General features: G+C 45.3%; 1 protein-coding gene across 2 annotated transcripts in view; it reads right to left on the bottom strand.

Moving 5' to 3' along the window:
* MMP21 (matrix metallopeptidase 21) overlaps window positions 1-24,532 on the bottom strand; it is a 46,625-nt gene that overhangs the window by 4,526 nt on the left and 17,567 nt on the right. For both annotated transcript variants that reach the window (XM_040361438.1, XM_040361439.1), the window contains exons 4-6: window positions 22,785-22,926; window positions 8,151-8,408; window positions 4,049-4,221 (exon numbers count right to left, since the gene is read on the bottom strand). In XM_040361438.1, coding sequence (XP_040217372.1) covers window positions 4,049-4,221; window positions 8,151-8,408; window positions 22,785-22,926 — 573 coding nt within the window. The remainder of the gene's footprint in view (window positions 1-4,048; window positions 4,222-8,150; window positions 8,409-22,784; window positions 22,927-24,532) is intronic.

The raw sequence follows: 24,532 nt of genomic DNA, 5'->3' as shown, positions 1-24,532 counted from the left end.
GTCATACACTCGGCGTCTATGGACGCCATAAGTGGCACATAATTGTGAAGTGAAAGGAAAATAATAAATGGTTTTCAATTGTCTTTTTACAAATAAATATGTGAAAAGTGTGGCGTGCATTTGTATTCAGCCCCCATTTGTAGAACCTCCTTTCTCTGCAAATACAGCTGCAAGTCTTTTTGGGGATGTCTCTACCAGCTTTGCACAGCTAGAGAGTGACATTTTTGCTCATTTTTCTTTGCAAAATAGCTCAAGCTCTGTCAGATTGGATGGAGAGCGTCTGTGAACAGAAATTTTCAAGTCTCAACACAGATTCTCAATTGGATTTAAGTCTGGATTTTGACTGGGCCATTCTAACACAAGAATATGCTTTGATCTAAACCATTCCATTGTAGCTTTGGCTGTATGTTTAGGGTCTTCTAAGGTTTCCCTGTGTTTGGCTCCATCCATCTTCCCAGCTTCCACACAACAGGACGCTACCACCACCATGTTTCACAGTGGGGATGGTGTGTTCAGGGTGATGTGTAGTGTTATATTTACGCCACACATAGCAATTTGCTTTTAGGCAAAGAAGTTAAAATTTGGTCTCATCTGACCAGAGCACCTTCCACATGTTTGCTGGGTTCTCTCAAACTGGACTTCTTTTGGCTTTCTTTTTGCCACTCTTCCATAAAGGCCAGATTTGTGGAGAGCACTGTACACATGACCGAGTTTCTCGGCAGAATTCAGCCAGAAACTCGATCGGAGCTGAATTCTGCCGAGAAACCCGGCCGTGTGTACACTTTCGGCCGAGAAAGCCGACGAGTTCCTCGTCGAGCCAAATAGAGAACATGTTCTCTATTTCCTCGTTGTTCAATGAGGAAAGTTGGCTCGCCGAGATCCTTGGCGGCTTCACACAGAACTCGACGAGCAAAACGATGAGTTTTGCCCGTCGAGTTCCTCGGACGTGTGTACGGGGCCTAATAGTTGTCCTGTGGACAGATTCTCCCACCTGAGCTATCAATCTCTGCAGCTCCTCCAGAGTTACCATGGACCTCTTGGTTGCTTCTCTGATTAATGCTCTCCTTGATCGGCCTGTCAGTTTAGGTGGACGGCCATGTCTTGGTAGGTTTGCAGTTGTGCCATACTCTTTCCGATTTCAGATGATGGATTGAACAGTGCTCCATGAGATGTTCAAAGCTTGGGATATTTTTTTATAACCTAACCCTGCTTTACACTTCTCCACAACATTATCCCTTACCTGTCTAATGTGTTCCTTGGCCTTCATGTTTGCTTACTAAGGTTCTCTAACAAACCTCTGAGGGCTTCACAGAACAGTTGTATTTATACTGAGATTAAATTACACACAGGTGGACTCTATTTACTAATTCCGTGACTTCTGAAGGCAATTGGTTCCACTAGATTTTAGTTAGAGGTAGTAAAAGGGGCTGAATATAAATGCACGCCACACTTTTCAGATGTTTAATTGTACAAAAATTTTGAAAAACATTTATAATTTTCCTTCCACTTCACAATTATGTGCCACTTTGTGTTGGTCTATCACATAAAATCCCAATAAAATACATTTACATTTTTGGTTGTGACATGACAAAATGTGGAAAATGTCAAGGGGTATGAATACTTTTTCAAGGCACTGTATATATAGAATGTTGTAAAAAAAAAAAAAAAAAAAAAAAAACGGCTAATGCTTATATCGGAGAAAGTTATTTTAACCACTTAAGGACCCCTTCACGCCGTTATACGTCGGCAGAACGGCACGGCGGGGCACAACCTCGTACCTGTACGTGGCTCTTTAAGCCCAGCCGTATGGTCGCGCGTGCACGCGAACCGGTCCGAAGCTCCGCGGCCGCGGGACCCACGGACACGATCGCCGCTGGAGTCCCGCGATTGGTCCCGGAGCTGAAGAACGAGGAGAGGTGTGTGTAAACACAGCTTCCCCGTTCTTCACTGTGGCGCTGTCATTGATCGTCTGTTCCCTGATATAGGGAAACATGATCAATGATGTCACACGTCCAGCCCCGCCCCCCTACAGTTAGAAAGACATATGAGATCACACTTAACCACTTCAGCGCCCCCTGTGGTTAACTCCCAAACTGCAATTGTCATTTTCACAGTAAACAATGCATGTTTATAGCATTTTTTGCTGTGAAAATGACAATTGTCCCAAAAATGTGTCAAAACTGTCCGAATTGTCCGCCATAATGTCGCGGTCACGAAAAAAATCGCTGATCGCCGCCATTAGTAGTGTTGAGCAGAATACGCCATATTCGATTTTGCGATATATCACGAATATATAGCCGAATATTCGAGAAATATTCGCTAAATTCGAATATTCGTGATATTTTATCGAAATGAAATTTTTGCGAAATTTCGCTATTGCGAATGCGAAAATAATTGCGAAATTTCGACAACAGCGGAAGGAGCACTCTGATTGGCTCAGAATATTTATGATATTGTATCGAAATTTCGCAAAATGCGAATGCGATATTGATGGCGAAATTTCGGAAGGAGCACTCTGATTGGCTCAGAATATTCGTGATATTTTACAATACAAAATAATTGCGAAGTTTCGACAAATGCGGAAGGAGCACTCTGATTGGCTCAGAATATTCGTGATATTTTACAATAGAAAATAAAAAGTGTTTTGCATTGGTGGTGATTCTTTACTCTATCCATCTGTCACAGCCGTTTGTCAATCAAACACCTTGAAGATTGAACACGTTCATGCTGCATGCTTTGGACTTTTTTTCACTTCACATATCAAAGACATTTTTATGAAAGATTATTTTTCTATTATTGGGACTATATTTCTTTATATATTTGTTTCACTGTGTATTTCACAAGTTATTTGCGCTTGCTTATTTTATAATTTGCCCACATGTCTTGTCACTAGACATATTTTTTATTCTTGTAGAGCGACTCCATTTTCTGTCTTGTATTAATTTATGTTGTATAACATTTTTGAGTTGCTGCTGTATTCTCCCCTTTTTTTAAGGTATGCGCAATTTTTTCCTTCTTACAAAAAAAATAATATCAAACATACAAATATTCATAACAGAAACATACACAAAGCCCCCCCCCCCCTTTTGCATCAGAGACAATCAGAGTTCTCCTACCACAGTTATCGAAAATTCGCAATCATTTTCGCATTCGCATTAGCGAAATTTCGCAATTTTTTTTTTTTTATATTCGGCAACATATAAGGATCGCCTCAGCTTAGCTACTCGGCCCAGGGTCTCTAATCATACCAGCAATGCTTTTAGACGTCGATAGGATGTGATCTGTTTTAAAAATAAAATTGAAAAAATGCGAATATTCGGAATAGCGAATATTCACCGCGAAATTCGAAATATATCGCGAATACTCGAATATGCCATATTCGAGCCGAATATTCGCAATACGAATATTTGTGAGCAACACTAGCCATTAGTAGTAAAAAAAAATTATTAATAAAAATGCAATAAAACTATCCCCTATTTTGTAAACACTATAAATTTTGCGCAAACCAATCGATAAACACTTATTGTGATTTTTCTTACCAAAAATATGTAGAAGAACACGTATCGGCCTAAACTGAGGGAAAAAAATGTTTTTTTATATATTTTTGGGGGATATTTATTATAGCAAAAAGGAAAAAATATAGATATTTTTTTTCAAAATTGTCGCTTTTTTTTTGTTTATAGCGCAAAAAATAAAAACCGCAGAGGTGATCAAATACCACCAAAAGAAAGCTCTATTTGTGGGAAAGAAAGGAAATCAATTTTGTTTGGGAGCCACTTCGCACGATCGCGCAATTGTCAGTTAAAGCGACGCAGTGCCGAATCGCAAAAACTGTCCGGGTCCTTTACCTGCCTAAAGGTCCGGGTCTTAAGTGGTTAATGACGGCACACACAAGAAATCTCAGACTGGGAAGAATTGGTCTGTGTATCTCGGCACTTGCTGTGATTTTTACAGATAAACAGATGAAAAACCCCACATGGTGCAAGGCACATCATGTTGGCCAACAAACCGCTGACAATATGAGAGAATTATGGAAGTTGACTCTCACCTGGAAGTCCTTAAAAAACAATATTTGTTGAGTTCTTCTCTCAAAATATGCAGCATTGATGGGACTGGGAATTCCGGGAAAGCCCTCAGAGATGAGTCTGGGGTAGGTCCTTCCCTGAGCATCCGCAGCGTAGGCTTTATCATTCTCACCATCATATCGCCAGTACTGGGTTCCTATCAACACATGAAAGAAAATAATTGGATACTGTTCTCCAGAGCCGCCAACACGGACTCCCAATTCTCATACAAGGTGTTTCATAATAGATATCAAAGAGCTTCTGTGGGCTGGGGACTCCACCATCAATTCACATTATAACACTCATAATATGTAACATTGTTTCAAATGACATGCAGTTGCAAGATACAAAGCATGTTATGTAAAACAGCTAGGGATGATGCTTACAGATACACAGGGCCGCCATCAGGAATTATGGGGCCCCTTACACAGCTTCAGTCATGGGCCCCCTGGAGCAGAGAACCGGGGGGGGGGTGCTGCCGCGAATTGAGAAGCGGAGGGGGGCCCTTTACAAATGATTAATAAAAATTTAAAATTAAAAAAAATTAATAAAAAAATATATACAATAAATAAATAAACATTTATAAAAAAGGGGGGGGGGGTTTGCCACATGGGGCCCTGGAGGCCTCATAAGCCCTCTAATATATATATATATATATATATATATATATATATATATATATATATATATATATCTCAAAAAAGGAATAAAAATAAATCAAATAATATAAAAAAAAAAGATTTTATTAAGAAATAAAAAAAATATATAAAAATGAATTTATTTTTTTTATAAAAAAAGGGGTGTTTTCATCCCGGGCCCTGGGGACCCCCGTACCCCTAAGAAAAAAAATTGGCCCTTTAATAAAAAATAAAAAAAAATATGTTAGAAAAAAAATATATTTTTTATAAAAAATAAATAAAAAAAAAGGGGGGTTGGCCCTGCAGATACACACAAGTATCTTATTTCCAGTACATTAAAGACATGGTGTCATTTAACCCCTTACAGTAAATCTTTCCTAAGAGAAAAAAATACCAAGGCTGCCATTTCTGGTCTGCTTTCAAAAATGCTAGTTGCTTGGCTGTTTATGGTTGTAATGCCGAGTCACTGGGGTAGATTCAGAGAGAATTTACGCCGGCGTATCTATAGATACGCCGCGTAAATTCAAATCTGCGCCGGCGTATCTTCTTTCTGTATTCAGAAAGCAAGATACGCCGACATTAGCCTAAGATACGACTGGCATAAGTCTCTTACGCCGTCGTATCTTAGGGTGCATTCTCACGCTGGCCGCTAGGTGGCGCCCCCGTAGTTTTCGGCATTGAGTATGCAAATTACCTAGTTACGCCGATTCACAAACGTACGTGCGCCCGGTGGTAGTTTTTTTACGTCGTTTGCGTTAAGGCTTTTTCGGCGTAACGTTGCTCCTGCTATTAGGAGGAGCAGTCAATGTTAAGTATGGACGTCGTTCCCGCTTCGAAATTTGAATTTTTTACGTCGTTTGCGTAAGTCGTTCGCGAATAGGGCTGGACGTAATTTACGTTCATGTCGAAACCAATACGTCGTTGCGGCGTACTTGAGAGCAATGCACACTGGGATATGTACACAGACGGCGCATGCGCCGTTCGTAAAACACGTCAATCACGTCAGGTCATCACACATTAGCATAAAACACGCCCCCCCCTTCCACATTTGAATTACGCCGGCCCCATTTACGCTACGCCGCCGCAACTTACTGAGCAAGTGCTTTGTGAATACTGCACTTGCTCCTGTAAGTTGCGTCGGCATAGCGTAAATACAATACGCTGCGCCGCCGTAACTAGGCGCGCAGGTACCTGAATCTGCCCCACTGACTCAAAACAAGTATACAGATTAATTGGTTTGCACAAAAGTTATAGAATCAAACTATGGGATATATTTATTGAATTTTTTATTTATTTTTTGTACTAGTAAAGGCAGCGATTAGTGATTTTTAGCGGGACTGCGACATTGCGGTGGACAAATCTGACACTAATGCCGCGTACACACGATCGGTCAAACCGATGAGAACGGTCTGATGGACCGTTTTCATCGGACCAAACCGATCGTGTGTGGGCCCCATCGGTTATTTATCCATCGGTTAAAAAAAAAGCAATCTTGTTTTAAATTTAACCGATGGACGCCTAACCGATAGAAAAAAAACGATCGTTAGTAGGCACAATCATCGGTTAAAAATCCACGCATGCTCAGAATCAAGTCGACGCATGCTTGGAAGCATTGAACTTCGGCTTTTTCAGCACGTCGTTGTGTTTTACGTCACCGCGTTCTGACACGATCGGTTTTTTAACCGACGGTGTGTAGGCACGACTGACCATCAGTCAGCTTCATCGGTTAACCATCAGACCGTTCTCATCGGATGGACCGATCGTGTGTACGCGGCATAAGTGACACTTTTTGGGGACCAGTGACACGAATACAGTGATTAGTGCTAAAAAAAAATGCACTGTCACTGTACTAATGACACTGGCAGGGGAAGGGTTAACATCATGGGGCAATCAAAGGGTTATATGTGCCCCTAGGGAGTGCTTTCTAACTGAGTGGGAGATGCTGTAAAGAGGAAGTAAACCTTCCTCAAAAAAAAAAACCTGCAAGACAAGGGCATAATGAGCTAGTATGCATAGCATTCTAGCTCATTATGTAGTACTTACATCCGATCAAAGCCCACGCAGCGGTATACGTCTCCCCCTCCAGCCACCGACATGTCATCCCGGAGTTACTTCCGGGCATCACGGCTCTGGCGCTGTGATTGGCCGGAGCCGCGATGACGTCACTCCGCCAGTAACGGCACGAAGATGCACATAGGTGCCATTGCTTCAGTTTGCCCCAGTGTGCATGTTCAGGTGAATTCGGGACATGCAGACGCAGGGGGATATCTCCTAAACCGTGCAGGTTTAGGAGATATCCTGGGTAGCTACAGGTAAGCCTACATAAAGTTAAAAACGGGGTTTACAACCACTTTAACTAGGGGGGAAGACAAAGATCCATGTTCCTGCTTGGCAGGAACACAAGATCTCCATCTTCCCCTCTCACAGAACAAGGGTTTGTCTTGTTTACATAGGCATTCTGCCTCTCCTGAGAATGATCGGCGTGCCCCTGGTGGACATTGCGTCTGCCGGACCCGCTGACTGGATCTCACTGTGTCCAATCACATCGGGAGTGGGTCGCTGGCTGCCGCGCATGCCCCAGACCCAGTGTAGGAAATCACGTATGGGTACGTGATTTCACGCAGGAGGGCCGCCTTGCCTCATTGGGCCAGATTCACAGCGGAGATACGACGAAGTATCTCAGATACTCCGTCGTATCTCTCAGAGTATCTATGCGACTGATTCATAGAATCAGTTACGCATAGATTTCCCTAAGATCCGACAGGTGTAATTGTTTTACACTGTCGGATCTTAGGATGCAATACCGCGGCCGCCGCTGGGGGGAGTTCGCGTCGTAAACCAGCGTCGGGTATGCAAATTAGGAGTTACGGCGATCCACGACGGATTTTCGCGTTCGCTACGTCGCCGCTAGTCTAGTTTCCCGTCGCAAAGTTAGTCGTCGTTTTGGGTGCCCTAACTTTACACAGCAATCGTATTGCTGTATAAAGTATGGCCGTCGTTTCCGCGTCAAAATTTAAAAATTAACGTTGTTTGCGTAAGCCGTCCGGGAATACGGAATTACGCTACGTGCGTCGCCGTTCGAAAAAATGACGTCACTGCGCACAAAAAGCACGGCGGGAATTCCGAAATGGAGCATACGCAGTAGGTCCGGCGCGGGAGCGCGCCTAATTTAAATGGCACACGCCCATTGAAATTACGCGGGCTTACGCCGGAGGCCGCCGGCGTAGTTTTCATCGCAAGTGCTTTGTGAATCAGGCACTTGCGATGAAAACTTGCGGCGGTGTAACGTATCTACGATACGTTACGCCGCCGCTAGTCTAGGTGAATCTGGCCCATTGTTTCTGCATGTGGTGGTCCATAACAGGTTCAAGCTGAAAATGTCTATTTGTATCTGCTTATGGAAATCAATAAACTGATTGAACAAGAAAAAAATAAATGTCTGGCATACCTTTGAAGAAGTAACAGTCATCCCTGGTCCAGGTCCAGACGTGTACAAAGGCGTCAATATTCTGCGTAGGTATTCCTTGCCAACCAGTGGAAACCGCCAGGGGATCTCCGTACCGCGTTCTGTTATTTTTGTTCTCATACATCCAGTACCAGCTATTCCGGAAGAAGTACGTGTTGTATCGCACTACCATCTCTCCGAACTGGTTCCTCTCCTTCCTCACCCAATCAAACACAGTGTCAAAGGGTCCTTCACACGAGCCTGAAATGGGTATAGAGGTCTAATATCAGACTAGAAAATAATAACAGGAATCTGAATGCGGAAATAGCTAACGAAGGGCTTCACATAACACATACGGAAAAATAAAAGAGATACATGCAAGGTGCCAATGAGAACTTGAGTAGAAATACCTTTACCTTCCACATCGGACATTTTTGACACATTTTTGGGACCATTGACAATTTTATAGCTATAAAAATGCACTGATTACTGTAAAAATGTCACTGGCAGGGAAGGGGTTAACACTAGGGGGCGATCAAGGGGTTAATTGTGTTCCCTTACTTTGGGGATGGGACTTACTAGGGGAAATGACAGATCGCTGTTCATACATTGTATGAACAGACGATCCGTCATTTCTCCCCTGAGAGAAACAGGATCTGTGTGTTTACACACATAGGGCCGGATTCATGTAGAAATCCGGCGGCGTAACGTATCCCATTTACGTTACACCGCCGCAAGTTTTCAGCGTAAGTGCTTGATTCACAAAGCACTTGCCTGTAAACTTGCGGCGGCGTAGCGTAAAGCCATCTGGCGCAAGCCCGCCTAATTCAAATGGGGCGTGTATCATTTAAATTAGGCACGTTCCCGCGCAGAACGTTCTGCGCATGCTCCGTTTTAAAATTTCCCGCCGTGCTTTGCGCGAAATGACGTCGCCCCGACGTAATGTTTTGAACGGCGACGTGCGTTACGTACTTTCGAATTCCCGGACGACTTACGCAAAAAAAAAAAAAATATTTGAAATGCGACGCAGGAACGACGGCCATACTTTAACATGGGCTGTCTAATTTTACACCACCTAAATAGCAGTCGCAACTTTACGACGGGAAAAGCCGACTAGCGACGACGTAAGAGAATGCGACGAACGCGCCTACCTTCGTGGATCGCCGTAAACAGCTAATTAGCATACCCGACGCGGAAAACTACGCAAAGTCCACCCAGCGGGCGCCAAAGTATTACATCCTAAGATCCGAAGGCGTTCGAAGCCGTATGCCTGTCGGATCGAAGCCAAATGCCGTTGTATCTTGTTTGTGAATTCAAAATAAAGATACGACGCGGCAAATTTGAAAGTACGCCGGAGTATCAGCAGATACTCCGGCGTACTTTTTCTGTGAATCTGGCCCATAGATGCCGGTTCTCGCTGTGTCACGAGCAGGGGCGGACTAACCATTCAGGCACTGCCCGAGGGCCCCATGCCACTAGGGGGCACCATCAGGGTTGCTAGCCTCAGTAAAACCAGGGACAGTATGTAAAAATCTGTGTGATTTTTAAAAATCTCAAGATTATAGCTGCCCCACCTCTCCAGTATCTTTTCAGTGTGTGTATGTGTATTCTGTGTGTGTATGTATACTGTGTATGTATACTGTGGGGCAGATCCTCGTAGCGCGGCGCATTCTTCCGTCCGGCGTAGCGTATCAATGATACGCTATGCCGCCGTAACTTACATATTTTTTTTGGTATCCTGAAAGAATTTCCGCTGTAAGTTACGGCGGCGTAGCGTAACTTAGGCGGCGTAAGGGCGCGCAATTCAAATCGATGTGATGGGGGCGTGTTTTATGTTAATTACGTCGTGACCCGACGTAAATTACGTTTTTTTTTTGAACGGCGCATGCGCCGTCCGTGGGGGTATCCCAGTGCGCACGCTCGAAATGAAACCGGAACAAGCCAATGCTTACGACGGTGACGTCATTCTACGCAAATCCCTATTCGCGAACGATTTACGCAAACGACGTAACATTTTCAAAATTCGACGCGGGAACGACGGCCATACTTAACATAGGATACGCCTCATATAGCAGGGGTAACTATACGCCGGAAAAAGCCGAACGCAAACGACGTAAGAAAATGCGCCGGCCGGACGTACGTTTCGTGGATCGCCGTATCTAGCCAATTTGCATCCTCGAAGCGGAATTAGACGGAAACGCCACCTAGCGGCCAGCGTAAATATGCACCTACGATCCGACAGCGTACTAAGACGAACGCCTGTCGGATCGAGCCCAGATTCCGTCGTATCTTGTTTTGTGGATACAAAACAGAGATACGACGCGGGAACTTTGAAATTACGCAGCGTATCCATAGATACGCCGGCGTAATTCGTTTGAGGATCTGGCCCTGTGTGTGTATACTGTATGTGTGTGTGTGTGTGTGTGTGTATACTGTATGGCCCCATAATCTATTGCCCGGGGGGCCCCATAATCTCCTATTGCCCAGGGGCCCCATAATCTCCTATTGCCCGGGGGCTCAGTGAGTTGTCAGTCCGCCCCTGGTCACGAGCGATCTGCCAGGCAGACATCGCGCCTGCCGGACACTCACATCAGCTCGGTGGGTGAGCAGCGGGCATGTGCCTCCGGCGGTGCACGCACGCCCCTAGTGGCCACAGGGCGAAGCGACGTAGCGGAGCAGCAAGCGACGGATAAGGCCATCTTTCTGTTCTCTCTTCCTGTCGGCATTATCTTTGCTGGTACTTTTGAAGGCTGCAACCCTGATTGGATACTAGCACACCTCCCCCCCCCCCCTCTCCCAGTCTGAATATACTGCTGTATCTGGGTTTACAAGAGAATCCATGTATTTACACCAGTTGCATTTAAAATACATTTAATGATATATTTTGTTATGAATAAAAAAATAATGTATTTTACTATGTAGCTAGAATTCAGCTTTGGACACCTGGGAAATCACTCAACTTATAAACCAAGATAACATTTTTACAAGATGTATTGCTTGATAAAAAAAAAAAAAAACCCTGTGAAAAGCCGCGTCTATGGCGGGCGGAACGTCGCATTACATTGCGGTCACGTAGCAGCCGTGATCCCCCATGTAGTGTGTGAATCTCCGCTGAATTGGACCCCTCCAGCAGCTTTAATATTTCTATATTTCATTATTATTAGTTACCTGCAGTCAGGAATATTACCTCGCCGCTCGCGCCCGCAGTCATATGCGCTGTTTTTATGAGGTTTTTCGATTTTTATTTGTATGCATGATATTTTGATTAAGGTTACTCTTCCAAGGATTATTTTTCTATCTTATTACAGGAAGACACTCCTGGATGTATTTCTACGCGGAGAGACATTACCTCGGCGCTTTCTATGGCTATATAGTTTATATTCACTTTGCAGCCAGGCTTATTTATATTCACTTTCACATGTATTTATGTCCCTTCACAGAGAGATAGGCTGCCTCATTCCTGCTGCACTATTGCTTTGTACAAATAATGTGGTTTTTTTTTTGTCTTTTGTTGCTTTTCATTTTGCACCTACAACAGCAAATCAGCTTGTGATTACAGCCAGGGAAGTGAGATTTATCGCCAGGAATTTACATTTGGGTGCACAAGGCTCTGCTTGGCATTTATGGATTTTTTCTTTTATATTGGCATTTATATTTTTTATTATTATCTTTTTACAATGGCATTTATTTATAAAAAAGGAAATCAGATATGAATGATCTCATTAATGTGTTGATAAAAAAAAAAAAGAACTGTTCCTATATGTAGTTTGTCATTACATATAGCTGGATTCACAAAGAGTTACGCCGGCGTATCAGTAGATACGCCGTCGTAACTCGGAATCTGCGCCGTCGTACATTTAAGTGTATTCTCAAACTGAGATACACTTAAACCTAGCTAAGATACGACGGCCTGCGCCGTCGTAACTTAGCTGTCTAGTTCCGCCGGCCGGTAGGGGCGTGAACGCTGATTTACGCCTAGAATGCGTAAATCAGCGAGATACGCCGATTTCACGAACGTACGCTTGCCCGTAGCAGTAAAGATACGCCGTTTACATAAGGCATTTTCCGGCGTAAAGTTAGTCGAACAAATAGCTGGCCTAGTCAATGTTAAGTATGGCCGCCGTTCCCGCGTCGAAATTTGAAAAATTTACGTCGTTTGCGTAAGTCGTCCGTGAATGGGGCTGGACGTAATTTACGTTCACGTCGAAACCAATACGTCCTTGCGGCGTACTTTGGAGCAATGCACACTGGGATATGTCCACGGACGGCGCATGCGCCATTCGTAAAAAACATCAATCACGTCGGGTCACGAGTAATTTACATAAAACACGCCCCCCTCACCCTTATTTGAATTAGGCGCGCTTACGCCGGCCCATTGACGCTACGCCGCCGTAACTTAGGAGGCAAGTGCTTTGTGAATACAGCACTTGCCTCTCTGACTTACGGCGGCGTAGCGTATATGTGATACGCTACGCCGCCTCAAAAGTGAGCCGCCCTACCTGAATCCAGGTAATAAACTATATTGTCAAAAAGTATTGGGACGCCTGCCTCTACATGAACTTTAAAGCGGAGTTCCGGCAAAATATATATATATTTTTTTATATAACCTTTATTTTCCGTTTTCAAATTACAAGGAAAAATCCAAAACAAACAGCCTGGTCCAAACATGGACCACCATCTCACGTCTCCGGGGAGAACCAATGTCAGAAGCATTCAGACGCGGGGGCAACATTTTTTTTTAAAGCGGATCTCTGCCGTTTAAAAAATATTAAAAGCCAGCAGCTACAAATACTGACTTTTAATACATGGACACTTACCTGTCCTGGAGTCCAGCGACGTCTGCAGCAGAAGACGAGCAATTGCTGGTCCATCTGCTGCCCCCACCGCCATTCTTAGTAAGGGAATCAGGAAGTGAAGCGTTCCGACTTCACTGCCCGATTCCCTACGGCGCATGAGCGAGTCGCGCAGCGCCGTCCTCACTGGCCCCCGCTGTGTTCTGGGAGCCGTGTGTTTCCCAGAACACAACGGGCGGGGGCGGGGAGTGACGCACTACCCGCAGAATCTCCGCACAGAGGACTCCCGGAAGTGGTTGCAAATACCTGTCTTAGACAGGTATCTGCACCCCCTGAAAGGTGTCAAGTGTGACACTGGAGGGGGGGAGGGTTCCGATGAGCGGAAGTTCCACTTTAGGGTGGAGCTCTGCTTTAAAGTCAGCAGCTACAAATACTGCAGCTGCTGACTTATTAGGACACTTTCCTGTCCTGGGCGCCCCCCATTCCGGCACCCAAAGGCGATCTGTCCCCTTAGCTCTCGGGTGGAGGCGCCGCCATCTTCGGTAAGCCTTGCGGCTTCACTTCCTGGTTCCCTACTGCACATGCACAAGTCCACTCGTTCCTGCTGTCTTCTGGGACCTGTATGTCTCCCAAAAGACAGCAGAGGGGACGGAGGAGGCACCAGACATGGCGTAGGTCACTGCGGTATACCCATCTATTTAACCGTTTAAAATAAATGACTTTTCCGGCACATGCCGGGCATGCAACACCGGGCATTGGTTGTGCTCTCAACCAAACTGTCAAACCATCCAATGGCTGGTGTCATAACTCATCACATGTGCAACATCATGGCAGTTGCAGATTAAACAGAGGCCAAGATGCTTCCTTGACTGAAATTGATATTGGGGGGTTTACTTCCACTTTAACTGGTAACCTGAAAAGGAGTTTAAAGCGTTGCCTATGGAGATTTTGAAGCACCGTAATTTGTTGCCATTCCACGAGCGGACACAATTTTAAAACGTGATGTGTTGGGTATCTATTTACTCGGTATAACATCATCTTTTATATTTTATTGTGTTTGTGTGAGGTTAAATTATTTAACCACTTCAGCCCCGGAAGATTTGGCTGCCCAATGACCAGGCCATTTTTTGCGATACGGCACTGAGCCGCTTTTACTGACAATTGCGCGGTCGTGCGACCTGCTACCCAAACAAATTTGATGTCCTTTTTTTCGCACAAATAGAGCTTTCTTTTGGTGGTATTTGATCACATCTGCGGGTTTTATTTTTTGCGCTATAAACAAAAGAAGAGCGACAATTTAAAAAAAACAAAAACATTGGGGCAGATCCACAAAGATATTACGCCGGCGTATCTCTTGATACGCCGGCGTAATATCAAAATTTTGCGCGTCGTATATTTGTTTTGTATCCTCAAAACAAGATACGACGGCATCTCGGCTAGATCCGACAGGCGTACGTCTTAGATCTAAGTTCCATTTTTTTCGGCGGCCGCTAGGTGGCGTTGAATTCCGCGTCGAGTATGCAAATTAGCTATTTACGGCGATCCACGAACGTACGACCGGCCCGCGCATTTTGTTTACGTTGGGCTTTTTCTGGCGTATAGTTAAAGCTGCTGTTATGAGGCGTACTCAATGTTAAGTATGGCCGTCGTTCCCGCGTACAATTTTGAATTTTTTACGTCCTTTGCGTAAGTCGTTCGCGAATAGGAATTTGCGTAGAATGATGTCACCGTCGTGAGCATTGGCTTGTTCTGGGTTAATTTCAAACATGCGCACTGGGATACCCCCACGGACGGCGCATGCGCAGTTAAAAAAAAACATTGTTTACGTCGGGTCACGACGTATTAACATAAAACACGCGCCCATCACAGATACTTGAATGGCGCGCCATTACGCCGCTTAAGATACACTACGCCTCCGTAACTTACGGCGCAAATTCTTTCAGGATTCGAAAAAAAAGCACAAAGTTACTGCGGTGTAGTGTATCTTAGATACGCTGCGCCCGGCGCAAAGGTACGTGGACCTGCCCCATTATCTTTTACTTTTTGCGATAATAAATATCCTACATTTTTATCGGGACTGCGACATTATGGCGGACAGATCAGACGCTTTTGACCTCTCTTCTTTTTTTATACTCAGTTGTGTCATGATGCTACCCTTATAGGAAGACGTTGCTTGTATATCAAGGCAAAATTTATTAAAACATTTTGCTTGTCTTGCAAAACGCTCTTAAACCAAGTTACTCTCAAACCAAGGTTTTACTGTGTATATATATATATATATATATGCCTCCTGGCTACTTTCTACACTGCACCTTCTCTTTGTATCTGCAGCAATCCCTGAGATTTTTTTTTTTTCATTTTATCGGAGACTATTTCATTGCTTTCTGTACTTGGGGCAATTATCTCCTCTAACGCTAGAATCAGCGGCGTCGCTCACACAGCCCTGCCTGCTCCTAGGCAGCCTACTATATAAATGTTACTGTACGCCATTTCCCATGAAACTGACTTGCATGTACAATGAGTGTGACTGTGCGGTGGGCATGCCCAGAATGCTGATAACACAGGGGAATGGTGTGCGGGACGAGGAGACTATTAGAAGCCATCATCAGGTGCAAGCACCATTGTGAAATAACTTGCCCGTGCACAGCGCCGCCACGACCGCACTGCGTTACAGAGACATCACCCGCCGACTTCGGGAAGAACAGAGGTCTCTACATGACACAGATCCAGCACTCAGTCTGGGCCAACGCGCTGCCCACGGGCTAAACTGGCACAGGCAGCCAGCGCCGCTCACATCTCGCTTTGTGTCAAGCGATGCTCAAGAAAGATTTCTTCCCCGGAGGCTACAAATGAAAATGTCACACCTCGATGTGAGAACGTCCAGATACAATGCTGTCCTAATTTACTGCCGGAAAGTTCAGAGCTGTGCTAGCTAAATACGGGAAATCCGCTGATGGCAGGCGCTGTGCCAGAGCAGATCTGCGGCGGGGCTAAAAATAAAGCCTCCTGCAGGTAAATTGCGCACATTTTTTATTATTATTTTTCAAGGACATTTTGACTTTTTTTTTTTGTATTCTTGAACTTCATTATAAACTATTTTCTACAAATGACAAAGGCCCAGATTCGCGTAGTTCCTGCGGCGGCGTCGCGTAAGCCATTTACACTACGCCGCCCCAACTTACAGGAGCAAGTGCTGTATTCCCCAAACACTTGCTCCGTAGTTTGGGGCGGCGTAGTGTAATTGGCCCGGCGTATCCCCGCATAATTCCAAGGGGGCGGCTTGTATTTAAATTAAGCGCGCCCCCGTGCTGTTCGAACTGCGCATGCGCCAGGCTTAAAATAGCCCAGTGCGCATGCTCCAGTTCTCGACGGAAAACGTCGACGCCGACATGTGCGTCATTGACGTAAAGTCGTATTCAAGAACGACTTAGTAAAACGACGTACCCGACGGGAAAAGACTACGCGGACCCGACGCCATACTTAACATGGCATACGATTTGCATAAACAAATGAGACCTGAACGTAAACGCCACCTAGCGGCCGGCGGCGAATTACATTTAAGATCCGACAGTGTAAGTGACTTACACTAGTCGGATCCTAGCCTAAATCCGGCGTATCTTGTTTTGTGAATACAAAACAATGATACGCCGGCGGGAAATTCGATTTACGCCGGTGTATCAGTAGATACACCGGCGTAACTTGTTTGAGAATATGGCCCAAAATGTGGAAAGAGAACATTTATCACCTTGGTGAATAATATACATAATGGGCCAGATCCACGTAGATCGGCGCATCTTTGAGCGGGCGTAAAGTATTCTATTTACGTTACGCCTCCGCAACTTAGATGGGCAAGTGCAGTATTCTCAAAGCACTTGCTCCGGCGGCGGCGTAGCGTAAATAGACCGGCGTAAGCCCGCCTAATTCAAATGTGGAACAGGGGGGCGTGTTTTAAGTAAATGTTATGTGACCCGACGTGATTGACGTTTTTTTTTTTAACGGCGCCTGCGCCGTCCGTGGGGGTATCCCAGTGCGCATGCTCGAAATTAACCCGCAACAAGCCAATGTTTACGAAGTGAACATCGTTTTACGCAAAGCCCTATTCGCGAACGACTTGCGCAAACGACGTAACATTTTCAAAATTTGACGCGGGAACAACGTCCATACTTAAAGGGGTGGTTCACCCTAAAAACTACTTTTTTTTATTAGACTGGCCCCCCACATTACAATACGATTAAGGCTATTAGTTTTTTTTTGATGCTGTACATACCTTTGTACAGCATATTCACCCGTGGCTTCCGGCTTGCTAGTCCCGCGGGAGTGGGCGTTCCTAACATGTCTGTGATTGACGTTTTGACCAAAAACGAGCTCCCCCCGTCGCGTAAGCCGCGTCACGGTTGGCGAAAGGAGCCGAACGGCGAGTCGGCGCTATACTGCGCATGCGCATCGCCGTTCGGCTCCTTTCGCCAATCGTGACGCGGCTTACGCGACGGGGGGAGCTCGTTTTTGGTCAAAACGTCAATCACACACAATCTCAGCTATGGCCTGGTCATAAAGGGGGTAAATCTTCCAGAGGTCAAGTGGTATGATAATCAGCTCAGGTGAGGACATCACAGGATCTCTGGACAGAGAAGTGTCCTTATACTAAAAGTCAGCAGCTACAGTATTTGTAGCTGCTGACTTTTATGTTTTTGGGGGAGGAGCCTGGAGCACCTCTTTAACAACTTGCTGACCATGCTATAGCCGAATGATTGCTACAGCGCTGCCGGCCAGTTCTGGGAGGGCGTCAAATGATGTCCTTCCAGGATCGCGCCCGCTGCACACCCGCAGGGCCTCCTCATCAGTGCAGCCTATCAGTGCCCATCAATGCCCATCAGTGCTGTCTCATCAGTGCAGCCTATTAGTGCCCATCAATGCCCATCAGTGCAGCCTATCAGTGCTGCCTCATCAGTGCCCATCAATGCTGCCTCATCAGTACAGCCTCATCAGTGCCTCCTCATCAGTGCTTCCCATCAATGCCCATCAGTGCTGTCTCATCAGTGCCCATCAGTGCAGCCTATCAGTGCCCATAAGTGCAGCCTCACTAGAACACATCAGTAAAGGAGAAAAAATACCTATTTGCAATTTTTTTTAACAAACTATGAAAAAGTTTTTTGTTTTCAACGTTTTTTGGTCTTTTTTCATTTATTTAGCAAAAAAATAAAAACCCCAGTGGTGAATAAATAAAAGGAAGCTCTATTTGTGTAAAAAAGATGGTAACAATTTTGTTTGGGTACAGTGTTGCATGACCGCGCAATCGTCATTCAAAAGTGTGAGAGCGCTGAAAGCTGGAACTTGGCCTGGGCAAGAAGGGGGTAAAAGTGCCCAGTCGGCCAGTAGTTAACTAATGCAATCCCATCAAGTCGGCCTTTGCACTGCATAGTTGTATTGTGTGGCCCACTGACTGGTGATATTCCACCTACATCTGCAATGAGCGATGAATTAGACAGAAATGACAGAGGCCGCCTTGGCTGGCCAGCTTGGGGAGACGCACCCCAGAAAATGATGGTTACCATTGTATGTCAGTCCTTTATCTCAGGAAAGTGCGGAGCTCGGGGGATAATTACAGCGGCTTGTTGATATGAGGTGAGCCCTGACATGCCTCACAAATCATCTGCAATCTCTATCTAATTTCCATTCAGACGCAGAGGCTCTGCTTTGTGTTCTCAGCACATTAGGGAAAATGCAATTTATTGTGCATAAGGTGACTTTTCGGCTCCGGAATTTGTCAGACTCGGGAAACTTGTGTCCTCCCCTTACACTCTGTCTGCCACGTTAATCGGTTTGGGCACCTGTGAGAAATTACAGCCGTGTGAGGTTGTCAGGGTCCAATTCAGTGCTAAGTAAGCCATGCCAAGCTGCTGCTTCGCTAATGTGGTTTAGAATGGGAGACAGAGACTGACGCAAGCGAGACACCGGAAATCCCCAACTCAGGCACAGGCCACCTTCAGACTGCGCCAGCCATAGACGCCTCGAATCCCGGCCAGTTCAGAAGGGACGGATGAGATTTAAACCATGTATGCGCAGTGGCGGCTGGTGCTCAAAATTTTTGGGGGGGCGCAAACGAAAAAAATAAATAAAAAATTGCAGCCTCACTGTGCCATCAATTGTCACCACTGTGCCATGCCATCAAACGCAGCCACTGTGCCATCAATTGTCACCACTGTGCCATGCGATCAAATGCAGTCACTGTGCCATCAATTCGCACCACTGTGCCATGCCATCAAACGCAGTCACTGTGCCATCAATTCGCACCACTGTGCCATGCCATCAAACGCAGCCACTGTGCCATCAATTCGCACCACTGTGCCATGCCATCAAACGCAGTCACTGTGCCATCAAACGCAGTCACAGTGCCATGCCATCAAACGCAGTCACTGTGCCATGCCATCAAACACAGCCACTGTGCCATCAATTGTCACCACTGTGCCATGCCATCAAACACAGCCACCGTGCCCCTCAATTGTCGCCACTGTGCCAATTGTCACCACTGTGCCCTTTGTCACCACTGTGCCCATTGTTGCCACTGTGCATGTCACTGTGCCCTTTAATTGTTACCACTGTGCCCATTGTCACCACTGTGCCCATTGATGCCATTGTGCCCTTTGTCACTACTGTGCCCATTGATGCCAGTGTGCCCATTGTCGCCGCTGTGCCCTGTATAAAGGAACTTACCTTACTCCTTCCACGTCCCTCGATGTCCTCTCCCGCCTTGGTGACGGTTCAGCCGATCAGGTTACCGATAACCAGAATCGGGGAACCGGATTGGCTGAGACGGCCGTCAGTCTTATCCAAGGAACACCCCCCCCCCCCGTACATTCTGAGGATAAGACATCCGGGAGACGAGGGCTGTACTCGGAAAGCCTATCAGAGCCAGCGGCACAGCTGGCTCCGCACAGCCAACCAGCTGCCGTTATTCAGGTGGCCGGCGCTCAAGTTCCGGCCATCTCTGAATAGAACAGCGGCAGCTGGCAACAATAACATACATTCATGCAATGCATGAATCTATGTTATTAGACTCAGTGGCGGGCGAGAGCCAGAGGGGGCGGCGCTCCAGCGCCCTCTATGGACGAACCACCACTGTGTATGGGCAGGCTGAGTTTACCCAGGTTGATTGATCAATCAACTTGGGTACAACCAGCATGTCAGATTTTTCATGCAATTATTGCCAGCAGCTATAGCCACTAGCAATAATCACTGTGTTCTCCCAGCAAAATTGAGACATATACTGCATGGCATGTCACCGCATCCAATAATATATGGGCAAAAAAACTGAAAAAATAAAAAAAGAATGGATTTTAACCACTTCAATACCGGGCACTTTCGCAACTTCCTGCCCAGGACAATATTCAGCTTTCTGCGCTGTCGCAATATGAATGACAATTGCGCGGTCATACAACACTGTACTCAAACTACATTTTTATAATTTTCTTCCCACAAATAGAGCTTTCTTTTGGTGGTATTTTATTTTTATTTTTTGCTAAACAAACTAAAAAAACAGGCACTGATGAGGAGACACTGATATGTAGAATTGATGGGCACCAATATGTGGCACTGATATGCAGCACTAATGGGCACTGATAGGTGGCACTGATTGGCACTGACAGGTGGCACTGATGAGCAGCACTGATGAGGTACTGATGAGGTTCTGACAGGTGTTACTGTAGGGCACTGATTGGCAATGTGGTGTGCCCTAATTGGATTTTTTTGGGCACTGACAGGCGATTCTGAAGGGGCACTGACTGGCAGCTGATGGGCCCCTTTTTGGCAGCGGTGGTGGTACATCTGATGGGGCTATGCTGATAATCAATGTGCTGATTATCACCGATAACCACCGATCGACTCTTCCTGTCAGCATGAACTGAGGAATGCTGTTTACCGGCACTTCCTGGTTCACGTGATGATCAGCTGGGATTGGTCACAGCTGATCATGTAGTAAAAAGCCTCTGTCAGGGGCTTCTTACCACGATCAGAGATGCAGCGTGTCAGACGGACACGTGGCACTCGCGATTGCCATGCTGCGCACCCCCCGCGGTCATGTTTTCTGCTGCACGTCCTATGACGCCCAGTCAGGATAACAGAAACTCTTCCCGGCAGTCAATCTGCTATAGGCCGGGCAGGAAGTTGTTAAAGGTTGCTTTATAATGCCAATTAGAAAAATAAATAGATCTCGCATTAAGATAAAAATATTAAATGTATTGAAATCACATAAAAAAAACACGATAGAAAGAAGTACATATCTATATGGTATATTGTCCCACATGTTAAAATCGGAGCAAAGAGCTGATAAAGGAAAACCACATGGGTGGCCCTGGAGTGATGATACTGTAGTCCAAGAAGATTTCTTCTGGCTAGGGGCAAAACAGATGGAGTCCCAAGTATCAGCGCCAATGGATCACTACGCGTTTCGCCAAAAGGCTTCTTCAGGGTCCCCCTGAAGAAGCTATTGGTGAAACGTATCATCACTCCAGGGCCATTTTTCAGTTTTCCAGTTTTCCTTTATCAGCTCTTTGCTCTGATTTTAACATATTCATGTACTTCTTTCTATCATGTTTTTTATGTGATTTCAATAACTTTTATATGTTTATCTTAATGCAAGACCTATTTATTTTCCTAATGGGGATTATAGTGGCAACCTTTAAAGTGCATTCTTTTTCTGTTTTCTCCCTGTGGTTGCAGGAAAGAAATTCAGCTATAGCCACTAGCAATAATCACTGGGGTAGATTCAGTAACAATTATGCATTTTTTACGTAGGCGCAGGGCACCGTTTTTGCCCTGCGCCCCCGGAAATTTACTGCGCTACCCGCGATTCACGGAAGCAGTAGCTCCGTAAATTGCGTGTGCGCTCTTTAAAATTGCCCGGCGTAAGCGCGCGCAATTTAAATGATCCCGTAGCGGGCGGGAATCATTTAAATTACGCATGTTCCCGCGCCGATCGTAGAGCTTTCCCGACGTGCATTGCGGCAAATGACGTCGCAAGGACGTAATTTGCTTCAAAGTGAACGTGAATGGCGTCCAGCGCCATTCACGAATCACTTACGCAAACTACGTAAAGTTCTAATTTCGCGACGCGGGAACGACGGGAATACGTAACATTGGCTGCCCCTGCTAATAGCAGGGGCAGCCTTACGCGAAAACCGCCGTACGCAAACGACGTAAACTACGTACGCAGAGCTCGCGTAACGTTGTGAATCGGCGTTAGTATGCAATTTGCATACTATACGCTGAGCACAACGGGAACGCCACCTAGCGGCCATCGCAAGAATGCAGCCTAAGATATGCGGGCATAAGAGTCTTATGCCACGCATATCTTAGGCTGCAGTCGGCGTAACGAGGTTCCTGAATCAGGAGCATTTGTTACGCCGGCGCAAGTAAGCAATTGCGCTGCGTAACTATGGTTACGCAGGCGCAATTGCTCTCTGAATCCGGGCCACTGTGTTCTCCCAGCAGGGGTAGCTTTTCTCTCCTGCAACAGAGAAAATTGAGACGTATACTGCAGGGCGTGGCACCGCATCCAATAATATATGGGCAGAAAAAGAAAAAAAGAATGGACTTTAAAAGTTGCCAATATAATCCCAAATTAGGAAAATAAATAGGTCTTACAAAATATTACATTTCTTAAAGCGGAGGTTCACACAAAAAGTGAACCTTCGCTTTTTGGATCCCTCCCGCCCCTCCGGTGTCACATTTGGCACCTTTCAGGGGGAGGGGTCACATGCTCCTCCATACCTGGAAGTACTAGGTATTATCTGGGTATAGGGTAGCAGATCCTGTAGTCAGTGTGAGATAGGATCTCTGTGGCTCTTACCGTATAGACTCTGCACTGCTCTCCTATCAGACCAGTCCAATTCAAAGCCAGACTCCTGCGGAATGTAATTGGGCTGCATTATGGATCCGGTTCTGTGGATATGAGATAGTCCGAGGACATGGCCAATTTCATGAACCGCCACCTGTTTGTTGGGAAGAGACCACCAATCAGAATAGTAATAATAAATAACATAATAAAACAATAGATAAAAACGTAGCCTATGCCAGAAGGTTCATTACTATATTTAACCACTTCAGTACCGGGCATTTTCACCCCCTTCCTGCCCACAATCATTTTTAGCGCTGTCGCACTTTTAATGACAATTGCGCGGTCATGCAACACTGCACCCAAATAAAATCTTTGTTTTTTTCCCCACAAATAGAGCTTTCTTTTGGTGGTATTTGATCATCTCTGCGGTTTTTATTTTTTGCGCTATAAACAAAAGAAGAGCGACAATTTTGAAAAAAGCACAATATTTTTTACTTTTTGATTTAATATATATCTAAAGGCTGAAATGTATATTGGAAAATACTGCGCAGGTCTAAGGGAACGTGAATAGTGATGACACTATGATAAATGAAAAAATAAAAAATAAAAAGTGAAAAAATATAAATAAAAAATAATAAAAAAGCTGCTGCAGCTTATATGTCAGATAAACATAAAAGTACAAGCGCAGCTTTACCTTTTTATATTTAATATATATCACAATTTTTTTTTTTTTACTCAGTTTAGACTGATACGTATTCTTCTACATATTTTTGGTAAAAAAAAAAAAAAATCACAATAAGCATAAATTGATTGGTTTGTGCAAAAGTTATAGCATCTACAAAATAGGGGACAGATTTATTGCATTTTTTTTTTTTTTTACTAGAAATGGCGGCGATCTGCGATTGTTATTGTGACCGTGACATTGCGGCGGACATATCGGACACTTTTGACACATTTTTGGGACCATTCACATTAATACAGCGATTAGTGCTATAAAACTGCACTGATTACTGTGTTAATGTGACTGGCAGGGAAGGGGTTAACACTAGTGGGCGATCAAGGGGTTAAACATACCTCCCAACTGTCCCTCTGTCCCTCATTCTCCTCATTTGTCCTTCATTTTGGTCTGATCTATATAGATGTATATAAAATGCACTTTTTATCTATCAAAAAGTGTTTCCCAGTGCTAAACTTTCATCCGATTTCTAAATTGCTGCATTTGTAAATTCTGAAAGCCAGTATAAAGGAATAGTAGTGGTAAAAAAAAGCACTTGTGGGTTTAACCAAACTTGTTTTTTTCTACAATTCTCCTTTAACCAGTTCCCGACCCCCGCATGTACATATACGTCCACAATATGGCACGTACAGGCACATGGGCGTACACGTACGTCCTCGCCTATTAGCGGGTGGGGGGTCCGATCGGGACCCCCCCCCGCTACATGCGGAGGTCGGGTCCGCTCGGGGAGCAATCCGGGACGACGGCGTGGCTATTTGTTTATAGCCGCTCCGTCGCGATCGCTCCCCGGAGCTGAAGAACGGGGAGAGCCGTATGTAAACACGGCTTCCCCGTCCTTCACTATGGCGGCGCATCGATCGCGTCATTCCCTTTATAGGGAAGACACGATCGATGACGTCATTCCTACAGCCACACCCCCCTACAGTTGTAAACACATACTAGGTGCACCCTAACTCCTACAGCGCCCCCTGTGGTCAACTCCCAAACTGCAACTGTCATTTTCACAATAAACAATGCAATTTAA

Source organism: Rana temporaria, chromosome 8, assembly GCF_905171775.1.
Source record: "Rana temporaria chromosome 8, aRanTem1.1, whole genome shotgun sequence".
Taxonomy (NCBI): domain Eukaryota; kingdom Metazoa; phylum Chordata; class Amphibia; order Anura; family Ranidae; genus Rana; species Rana temporaria.
The sequence above is the reverse complement of the archived record's forward strand: the minus strand, read 5'-3'. Positions and strand labels throughout refer to the sequence as shown.